We start from the raw sequence: 10,338 nt of genomic DNA, 5'->3' as shown, positions 1-10,338 counted from the left end.
CTCAGCCTCCCGAGTAGGTGGGATTACAGGCGCCCGCCACCGCCACCATACCTGGCTAATTTGTTTGTTTGTTTTTTGTTTTTGTGATGGAGTTTCGCTCTTGTTGCCCAGGCCAGAGTACATTGGCATAATCTCAGCTCACTGCAACCTCTGCCTCCCAAGTTCAAGCGATTCTCCTACCACAGCCTCCCAAGTAGCTGGGGTTACAGGCATGCACCACCACGCCCAGCTAATTTTGTATTTGTAGTAGTACAGACAGGGTTTCTCCATGCTGGTCAGGCTGGTCTCAAACTCCTGATGTCAGGTGATCTGCCCGCCTCGGCCTCCCAAAATGCTGGGATTACATGCGTGAACCACCATGCCCACCCTGCTCAGCTAATTTAAAAATTTTTTTGTAGAGATGAGGTCTCACTATATTGCCTAGGCTGGCCTCAAACTCCCGGCCTCAAGTGATTCACCCGCCTCGGTCTCCCAAAGTGCTGGGTTATAGGCATGAGCCACGGCGTTCAGCTTACTTTATTTTCTTGTCATAGTGCCTACTACTGCTTGACTTTCAGGAAGTCCTCTCCACACCCCATGCCATGAGGAATGAAAGCCGTATCTGTGCTGAGGGCAGTGGCTCTATGGGGCCATTTACGTCCTGATCTTTCTGAGCAAGACACAGTTAGTTTAGTCTGCAGTAAGAAGGATTTAGGCTAGACAGTGTCTCTGCTCTCCCAGTTATTACAACAATGAACACACTGTCATCATTGTCTATCCCACCCCCATCAAACTAAGTTAATCAATAATGTCTGATTCAACTGACTTCCTAGGGTAGGGCATTGGGTCTGGGCGTAGGAAATGATGAATGAATGACTGCTGAGAATGAATGGATGAATGTAATCTATCCATTCACTCAACAAATATTTATTAACTATGATGTACCAGGGACTTTTAGAGTGCTGGACATACAAAGTGACAAAGTCTCTAACCTCTTGTTTCTTACATTTTAGATGTAGAGACAGTGAACAAGTTATTATATAACTGTTGGCAGAACCAGTTTGCTATGGGCCCTGAGCGTCCCTGCATGTTCTTGCTGGGTATGTCAAGAAAGCAAGACCCTGACAGCTCTGTACTCAGGCTGTGTTTGCAGCAAGGAACCTTGAAAGATGAGGTAAAGTCTCCCACTGGACAAAGAACAGCATGCTTACCACTCACTGTAAAAGCAGTCAATTGGCAGGGCCTGCTGGTGTGCAGCGGTGGTCCCAGCTACTCAGGAGGCTGAAGCAGGAGGGCTGCTTGAGGCCAGGAGTTTACGACCCACCTGGGCAACATGGCCAGATCCCCATGGTGGCACTTGCCTGTAGTTCCAGCTACTCAGGAGGCTAAGCCAGGAAGATTACTTGAGCCCAGGAGTTTGAAGCTGTAGTGGGCTATGATCGTGTCACTATAGTCCAGCCTGGGCAACAAAGTGACGCTCCAAAAAAAAAAAAAAAAAAAAAAAAGGGCCAGGCACGGTGGCTCACGTCTGTAATCTCAGCACTCACTTTGGGAGGCCGAGGCGGGATCACTTGAGGCCAGGAGTTTGAGACCAGCCTGGGCAACTTGGAGAAACCCCGTCTCTACTAAAAATAAAAAAAATAAGTCGGGCGTGGTGACGCGCGCCCGTAGTCCCAGCTCCTTGGGAGGCTGAGGTAGGAGAATCGCTTAAACTCGGGAGGCAGAAGTTGCAGTGAGCCGAGATTGCGCGCATTGCACTCCAGCCTGGGCCACAAAGCGAGACTCTGTCTCAAAAAAAAAAAAAAAAGTACTGTGTATGAGCATGAATGAATGAAAGTGAACAAAGGAATCACTAAAAACCTGCTTACTGTGGAGCGTGGAACCAAAGGCCTGTCCACCACTTGTTCCACGGGTGGCGCTGGAACGCCCCTCAGAAAAGGAGATAAAGGTTCGGTTCCTTTAAGAGGCCCCGTCCCGTCCCGCGAAGCCCCGCCTATAAGGAGGCACGTGCCCCCAGGCCGCGCTCTAGGGGCTGGACTCAGGGCGGTTTGAAAGATCGGCGCGCACCGCAGGAGCAACGGTTGGTCTTGCGGCTGTGATGTCGGTGTTGAGGCCCCTGGACAAGCTGCCCGGCCTGAACACGGCCACCATCTTGGTAGGTGCAGGCGGCCCCGCTTCCCCCGCTGATTTTTCCTCCTGGGCGGTGCTTCAGCCACTAGGTCAACTGAGCTCTCTGAGGCGCCAAGCCAGCGCGCGCTACCGTGGCGGGGGCGGGGAATAGGCGGAGAGCCATGCTCTGAACCAATTGGAGTAGCCGCTCTCTGAGGTTGAGGGACGCACCCACCAATAGGTGCTCGGCGGACCCTTTCCCAGCTTCTGATTGGCGAGTTCCCGCGCCTGGAATTGGTTTTCCCGCGTCTGGGGGTCTGGCCTCCTGGAGAGGCCGGCGGTGGGAGCGAGGGTCGGGTAGTAGAGAGTGCGGTGCCCACAGGCCTGCAGCGGGTCCAAACCTCAGGCCCCCAGCCCGTGCCGCTTCGCGGGGTCCACTTCTCGGGAAATGTCCTCCGAGCCGCCTGCTGGCGGTGTCCCGATCCCCCCGGGAGTGGGTCGAAGGGCCAGGCCCTCCCCAGCGGGTGCTGTGCCTAGGGCTCGACTGTCCTCTCTCTCTCCCTGCGCAGCTGGTGGGCACGGAGGATGCTCTTCTACAGCAGCTGGCGGACTCGATGCTCAAAGAGGACTGCGCCTCCGAGCTGAAGGTGTAAGTAGCCGCGGCTGTGGCCTGGGCCCACGTGTCTCTCACTCCAGAGGGATTCGGTCCTAGCTGCTAAACTCCGAAGCCCAGCGCCCCCTCCTCTGAGGCTGGTCCTTCTCCCAGCATGCAGCGTAGCTGGCTAGTCCCATGCCGTCTTATATCCCAACCTCCCCTTGCCGAGGTGGTGACTAAACAGAGCCCGTTTCTGGCAGAGGGAATCAGACAGGAGTAATCTGAATAGGACCGGACCTGTCCTGCCTCTGTGCTGGCCCAAGGAGTCGTGGCCACAAGAGCCTCGGGTGGCTAGGATGAGGTGGGGAGCCCTTGACGGCTCCCTTCTTTCCACATGAAGGGCAGCATTTAAACGGTAGCTGTGAGGGGGGTACGGATATCTTGAGTCCTGCAATTTCCTGTTTTTCAGCCACTTGGCAAAGTCCCTCCCTTTGCCCTCCAGTGTGAATCGGCCCCGAATTGACCTGATCGTGTTTGTGGTTAATCTTCACAGCAAATACAGGTGAGAGCCAGAGGAAGGGGCAGTCAGGGCTCAGGCAGGCCTGGCTCAGGACTGTGCTGAGACGGTGACCTAACTTGTGATGGGAAGTGGTGAGGATGGGAGAGGCTGGCTGAGGTCAATCTGTAAGGTGAGGAGAGAGGAGCCAGTGGTCAGTGCACAATGTTTAAAATACACAACGGCCGGGCACAGTGGCTCACACCTGTAATCCCAGCACTTTGGGAGGCCAAGGTGGGCAGATTGCCAGAGACCAGCCTGGGCAACATGGTGAAACCCCATCTCTACTAAAATACAAAAATTAGCCAGGCGTGGTGGCATGTACCTGTAGTCCCAGCTACTCGGGAGGCTGAGGCAGGAGAATCACTTGAACCCAGGAGGCAGAGGTTGCAGTGAGCCAAGATCGCGCTACTGCACTCCAGCCTGGGCAACAAAGTGAAACTCCATCTTAAAAAAAAAAAAAAAAAAAATTAAAGGACAAATATTTCTCCAGAGAAAGTCACCCTCTTGTCATTCTCTGGCCTCTAGGATCAGAGAAGCAAGGACTTCTGCTTTCTCCGTTGTAAAGTTTTGTTCTCTGGTTTGTTTTCTCACCCTGGCCTGGCCACCCCAGCCTCCAGAACACAGAGGAGTCCCTGCGCCATGTGGATGCCAGCTTCTTCTTGGGGAAGGTGTGTTTCCTCGCCACAGGTGGTAAGTACGTTCCTCGCCTGTTACTGCCCACCCCCAGCCAAGGGAAAGCTGGGGCGGCCGTAGGCTTCTTGCTGAGGCACCCTGGGTGATGGAAAGAGCATGTATTTTACACACACTGGGGCCTATCGGAGGGTGGAGGGCAGGAAGAAGGAGAAGATCAGGAAAAATAACTAATGGGTACTAGGCTTAATACCTGGGTGACAATGATCTGTACAACAAACCCATGACACAAGTTTTAACTACATAACAAATCTGCACATGTACCCCTGAACTTAAAAGTTAAATTTAAAAACTGAAAGAACACATATACACATACTTTGGAATCTGACCTGTTGTCAGCCTTTCTAAGAGTGAATCTGAGCAGATAACTCTGCCATTGCTTGGAGTTGCCTAGTGGTTGCCTGTGGCTTTCGGTAAAATCCAAACTCTAAAGACATAAAGCACTTTGCAGTTTGGCCTCTGCCTTCTGGGCTAGTCTCATCTCCGGTGACTCTCCTTCTCTGGGTCAGCTTATCGTTCTCTGAAAAAGTCCTGCTGTTCCTGAGACTTTGTAATATTAACAGTGAAAATAATAATGGCTGACATCTTTTGAGCTCTCACTGTGAGGCAGACACGGTAATTGCTTTGTTTTCATATTCCTGTTGGAGGTAGGTATTATTACCTCTGTTTTACAGTCATGAGGTTAAGTTGCCCCAGGCCCCTAGATGAGAAGTGGTAGAGCCAAGGTTTACACCTAGGTAAGTCCTGGTGTAAAAAGGGCCTGGTGTAAAAAAAAAGGGCCCGTCCCTTTTTTTTTTTTTTTTTGAGACGGAGTCTCGCTCAGCCGCCCAGGCTGGAGTGCTATGGCGTGATCTCAGCTCACCGCAACCACCGTCTCCCGGCTTCAAGCAATTCTCCCATCTCAGCCTCCTGAGTAGCTGGGATTACAGGCACCCGCCATCATGCCCAGCTAATTTTTGTATTTTAGTAGAGATGGGGTTTCACCATGTTGGCCAGGCGTCTTGAACTCCTGACCTCAGGTATCCGCCTGCCTCAGATAGTGCTGGGATTACAGGCCTGAGCCACCGCACCCGGCCGTCCTCTTTTTGTTTACTCTAGGCTTCTGTCAAATACGTTTCCTCTTCTTTGTCTTGCTAACCCCTACAAATACCTCAAAACTCAGCCCCAGTGTCACTCCGGCATGCATGAGGTGTCTGACCTGTCTGCCTTCCCAGCTGAACTGTTAGCTCCTTGAGCAGAGTGCCTGGCACAGATAATTCTCAAGAAGCATTGGTGAGCAAATGCAGGCCAAGTAATTTCTAGATGTCAACTCACTGACTCTAGAGTGACTCAGTGGGGTAGGAGCTATTATTATCTTCATTGTCTAATCTGATATTCTTGACTACCTAGAAAAGAAAGTAGAATAGGACTGTCACCCTCGTGATTAGAAAGAAACTGAGCCCCAGAGTGGGGAAGTGAGTGACTCTGCCCAGCACTTCCTGAATTCCAGCCAGGAAGGTAGAGATTGCAGCTATAGCACTCATGGCTTCTTTCCAGCTGGGCGGGAGAGCCACTGCAGCATTCACCGGCACACCGTGGTGAAGCTGGCCCACACCTATCAAAGCCCCCTGCTCTACTGTGACCTGGAGGTGAGCATGCTGATCACAGAGACCAACACTACACTCGGGTGCGGGGAAAGGGTGGTCAGCACACAGTGGGCACATTGGGAATGCTTATCGAAGGACTTGGTATCCGAGCGAGGCAGCTCCTGAAGGGGAGGGAGACACAGGATCCTGGTTTGAGTGGCGTTTCTACTCACTGGCTATGACCTGGGCAGGTCACCCTGAGCCTTGGGGTACACAGGTGTGAAGTGAGGATGATGTGCTTTCATCTGGAGTGCATCTTATATGCCAGGCTCTAGCACGTGCTGCCCTGCTTTTGCTTTTGCTGAGTTTCTGCATACTCAGTTATAACTAAGTCTTATGTGTATGTATTTGTGAGTCCACTCTCCTGCTGGGGTGTAAGTGATTGTGAGGCCAAGCGTATGTCCGTCTCCTTAACTGGTGCATCCTTGTGTCCTCTGGGAGTCAGAATGCCTGATTTCCCCTTAACTCTCTGATTTCAGATCTTGTCTGGTCCCACCCCAAGCCAGGGTACCCAGCAGGCAGTAGGGATGTTTGTTGGGTAGGTGGGTAGATGGTTGGATGCATATGTAGGGAATTCTGCCCCAACTGGATTCTGTTGGTGTTTCTCACAAGGTGAAACTAACCACGAGGGGTAGGAAAGTAGCGTTTTTGTTGTTGTTGTTGTTGTCGTTATTGTTTTAGATAAGGTGTTGCTCTGTTGCCCAGGCTGGATTGCAGTGGTGTACTCATGGCTCACTGCAGACTTGAGCTCCTGGGCTCAAGTGAACCTCCCGCCTCAGCCTACTGAGTAACTAGGACTACAAGCATGCACCACCGCACCTAGCTAAGTATTTATTTATTTATTTACTTTTTTTTTTTTTTTTTGAGATGGAGTCTTGCTCTGTTGTCCAGGCTGGAATGCAGTGGCGCGATCTCGGCTCACTGCAAGCTCTGCCTCCCGAGTTCACGCCATTCTCCTGCCTCAGCCTCCCAAGTAGCTGGGACTACCGGCACCCGCCACCACGCCCAGCTAATTTTTTGTATTTTTTAGTAGAGACGGGGTTTCACCGTGTTAGCCAGGATGGTCTCAATCTCCTGACCTCGTGATCCGCCCGCCTCGGCCTCCCAAAGTGCTGGGATTACAGGCATGAGCCACTGCGCCCGGCCACTGTTTATTTACTTTTTAATATAGCGATGAGGTCTTGCTGTGTTCCCCACACTGGTTTTGAACTCCTGGCCTCAAGCGATCCTCCCACTTTAGCCTCCCAAAGTGCTGGGATTACAGGAGTGAGCCACCGAGCCTGGCCTTTAGCCGCTTTTTATGCAGGATAAATCCTGATGACCTTTTGCTAAAGAGGCCTCAGCAGGAGTTGATGTGCTCCCCCCGATGGGTCTCCTGAGGGTTCCCAGGGCCCGCACTGCCACACCCATGTGCCAGGCCTGCTCCATTCCTTTGGAAACCTGTTTATTGGTTTTGAGATACATTTTGAAGAGTTGTGTTTCTGCTCTGTTCTGGGTCTTGTGCCTGTTACCGAAAGCAAAGTGATGAAACGCAGGGAGAACTGAGTCAGCACATGATCTGTGACCACCAATCCATCACCACTGTCTAGACCAGGGTCCCTTATCCTGGTGTCAGGGCACTCCTCTGGTCTAAGGGCAGAATTCAGAGGATAGCAGTCTGTGGCTGTCGCCAGTAGAAATGGGGATGTTTTCATATCACATTAGGATTGGGCAGGTCTCATCACTGCCTCATGTGGCAGCAGCCATTAGGCCTGCCCCTTGCTCGATGCATCGATCACGATACACACTTGACTCTATCACGCATTTGTTTTCCTATTTGATGACCACTTTTTGAGCCCCTGACCAGATCAGCACTCTGATCTCACAGATGGGACCCTGAGGCCTGGGCACACCTGAAGTGCCTGCCCCACCAGGCTTTCCTCCCAGAGAGAACAGGCGACTTGCTCAGGGTCAGACAGCTCGTGAGTGAGGGGTAGAGCCAGCTGTTCTGCTGTCCTAGCCTGCTGACCATGTGACTTTGAATAGGTCACTTTGTCTGCCACGAAGCATCTCTAAAGGGGAGTCACGATCTTTGCTCCATAGTTCAGGTGCTGGTGGGGGACAGTGGTGCCTACTCACCCTGTGACAAGTGGTGTAATTCTGTCTGTGGCCATGAGGTGGCGGGCCAGGCCAGGTCCTGGGTTCTCTCTTGGCCTGGGCAGGAAGCAGGAGGTCCCAGTCTGGTTCCAGCCGCAGCAGGAGCTGCAGAAATGCCTGCTCAGGACATAGGCCTGCATCCCTCAGATGGAGCACCCAGGGTTTGAACTGGCCTCCTTCTTCATGCTGGTGTTGTCCTCTTCAGAACACTCTTCTGCATAATTGAGTTTGAGCCCCACCATATATCTTGAGGCCTTTGCGTGGCAGGAATTACCGGCCCCGTTCCATTGATGAGGAAACACAGGAAGGTGTGTGATTGGCCCAGTGAAATAATTGCCTAGGTCTGCTGGTAGGGCTCTGTGCTGGGCCCTGGGAACACAAATGAGTCAGATATTGGCCCTGCCCTCTCAGAATCTCATGAAATAAGCAGACATGTAACATACGCAACAGCAGAAGGATTTGCTGAGCTCTGGGAGCCTGGTGGTAGAATTAGGTCATTTCTTCTTGGATGTCATGAGCAAAGTCATGATTGTGGTCAGACCTGGGCATTTGGGTCACGTCTCTGGAGTGACGTGGATTGGAGGAAGCCTGGCCAGAGGCAGGAGGCTGGGTCGAGGCTGCTGCAGGAGGCAGGTTGTGGAACCCAAGCCTCAGCAGCCTAGAGGTAGATTTCAGGAACAAAGGCCACCAAACTTAGAGGACTTATTAAAAAAATACTTCCTGAGTTTCTGTGGTGCCAACCACTGTTCTAGGCTCCAGGGACGCAGCACAGAACAAAAGAGTCAAAAACCCCAGCTTCCTGCTGGGCACGGTAGCTCACACCTGTAATCCTAGGGAGGCCGAGGTGGGAGGATCACCTGAGGTCAGGAGTTTGAGACCAGCCTGGCCAACATGGTGAAACCCAGTCTTTACTAAAAATACAAAAAGTAGCTGGGCATGGTGGCACGCACCTGTAATCCCAGCTACTCAGGGGCCTGAAGCACAAGAATCGCTTGAACCTGGGAGGCAGAGATTGCAGTGAGCCAAGATGGTGCCACTGCACTCCAGCCTGGGTGACAAAGCGAGACTCTGTCTCAAAACAAAACAAAAAAAGCCCCAGCTTTGTTCTAGTCAAGGAAACAAATGGGGTAAATGACGTGCTGGAAAGTGGAGGCGTGGCGTGTCAGGTGGTGGTAAACAGGCAAGAGTTAGGCAGGGTAACCAGGGAACGCCCCTGCAAACAGGACTTTTAAATAAATAAAGACCTGAAGGAAGTAGGCAGGCGGCCATGGAGATACCTCGTGGCAGGAGGAACAGCAAGTGCATGGGCCGAGTGTGGGACTTGCCTGGTGTGCTCAAGGTCTGGCAGGCAGGCCTGGGTGGCTGCAGCACAATAGCAAAGGGCGGGTTGGGGTGGAGAAATCAGGAATGGTGGGGCTGGATCAGTGGAGCCTGGTGGGGAGCTGCTGGAGGGCTCGGGGCCAGGGAGGGATGTGGCCTGACTTGGGTTTTAAATGGACCCCTCTGGCTGCTGGGAGGAGAGTGGACTGAAGGGAAACTAGGGCAGAAATAGAGAGACAGGTCTGGAGGCTCTTTCTTTTTTTTTTTTTTTTTTTTTTTTTTTGAGACAGACACTGGGCAGCATCGTGTTCTTCCAGCGGACGTGTCTAGAACATCTGTGCCCGGGCCTAGAGCAGTCTTGTCCCTCTCTGGCCCCACAGCTCTCCTGGGCCCATTCCTTTTTGATGGCACCTTCTTATCTGTGGTGAGGGCCACCCGCTGTCCCTCCCTCCTTCCTATCCCTGTATCTTCTGCTCCCTGGTCTTGAGCATCTGGGGCCCGAGCTGCCCGGGCATTGGTTGGAAGTAGCCCTGATTCAGAGCTCAGCTCTGGAGTCACTAGCTGGGTGACCCTAGACAGTTTGTTCGACCTAGCCAGCCTTGTTAAGCCTTCATTTCTTCTTGAGCAGGAGGTCAGGCTCTGGATGTCTCCGGAGGTTGTTTGAAGGATTGGGCAAGCTGAGGCAGTTGGAAGCTACTCTGAGGTGTGGCATGAATGAGGGCATGGCTGTGGTGGGCAGTGGTGACCTGAGCTACCCCCAAGTCTCCGCCCCCAGCCCTGCTCTGGCAGCCCCTGCAGCTGCTCTGGGTGAGGGAGCAGGGCCAGCCGCTGCATTCTATCTCACTGCTGTTCTCTGCTCTCCCCACAGGTGGAAGGCTTTAGGGCCACCATGGCGCAGCGCCTGGTGCGCGTGCTGCAGATCTGTGCTGGCCACGTGCCCGGTGTCTCAGCTCTGAACCTGCTGTCCCTGCTGAGAAGCTCTGAGGGCCCCTCCCTGGAGGACCTGTGAGGGCGGCTGGCCCCTGGGCTGCCCCTTCTCATGGCTTCGTGCTGACTCCATAAACATTCTCTGTTGAGGATGTCCAGTCAGGGCTTGACAGGCCCAGGCTCAGCCCCCAGTGGTTGGGAAGGTTCCCTGCAGTGCCAGTGCTGCAGCAGGGAGAGCTGGGCAGAAGCAGCGAGGGGGCCCAGCTGGTGAGACTGTAGCCCCCTCCCACTCCCACACTCACTCTTGCAGAGCCTGTGTCTTTAAGCAGCTGGCGTGTTACATCTCCATTTAAGGTTTCCTTTGAACAAAAGGTCTGTGGCTAAAAGTTTAAAAATCA

General features: G+C 52.9%; 1 protein-coding gene across 4 annotated transcripts; it reads left to right on the top strand.

Moving 5' to 3' along the window:
- Positions 1–1,968: 1,968 nt before the first annotated feature.
- Positions 1,969–10,338, top strand: CENPM (centromere protein M). 4 transcript variants are annotated; one of them, XM_001170192.6, is made up of 6 exons: positions 1,969–2,134; positions 2,658–2,737; positions 3,153–3,245; positions 3,853–3,932; positions 5,469–5,560; positions 9,882–10,338. In XM_001170192.6, exons 1-6 carry the CDS (start codon positions 2,078–2,080, stop codon positions 10,020–10,022), a joined length of 543 nt encoding a protein of 180 aa, XP_001170192.1. In that variant the 5' UTR covers positions 1,969–2,077; the 3' UTR covers positions 10,023–10,338. The 4 variants fall into 4 exon arrangements, with proteins under 4 accessions (XP_001170192.1, XP_054531545.1, XP_063664026.1 ...); XM_054675570.2 differs by having other exon boundaries at positions 1,979–2,134; positions 6,239–10,338; XM_063807956.1 differs by having other exon boundaries at positions 1,979–2,134; positions 3,768–3,932; positions 9,882–10,311.

The sequence above is a fragment of the Pan troglodytes genome, chromosome 23 (assembly GCF_028858775.2).
Source record: "Pan troglodytes isolate AG18354 chromosome 23, NHGRI_mPanTro3-v2.0_pri, whole genome shotgun sequence".
In the NCBI taxonomy this organism is placed as follows: Eukaryota; Metazoa; Chordata; class Mammalia; order Primates; family Hominidae; genus Pan; species Pan troglodytes.
The sequence above is the reverse complement of the archived record's forward strand: the minus strand, read 5'-3'. Positions and strand labels throughout refer to the sequence as shown.

Bases quoted from the DNA above. Each gene is read 5' to 3' on its own strand.
- CENPM (XM_001170192.6), top strand. From the start codon at position 2,078: ATGTCGGTGTTGAGGCCCCTGGACAAGCTGCCCGGCCTGAACACGGCC. The intron at 2,135-2,657 runs GTAGGTGCAGGC...CTCCCTGCGCAG, and splicing joins TGAACACGGCCACCATCTTG to CTGGTGGGCACGGAGGATGC. The intron at 5,561-9,881 runs GTGAGCATGCTG...CTCTCCCCACAG, and splicing joins TGCTCTACTGTGACCTGGAG to GTGGAAGGCTTTAGGGCCAC.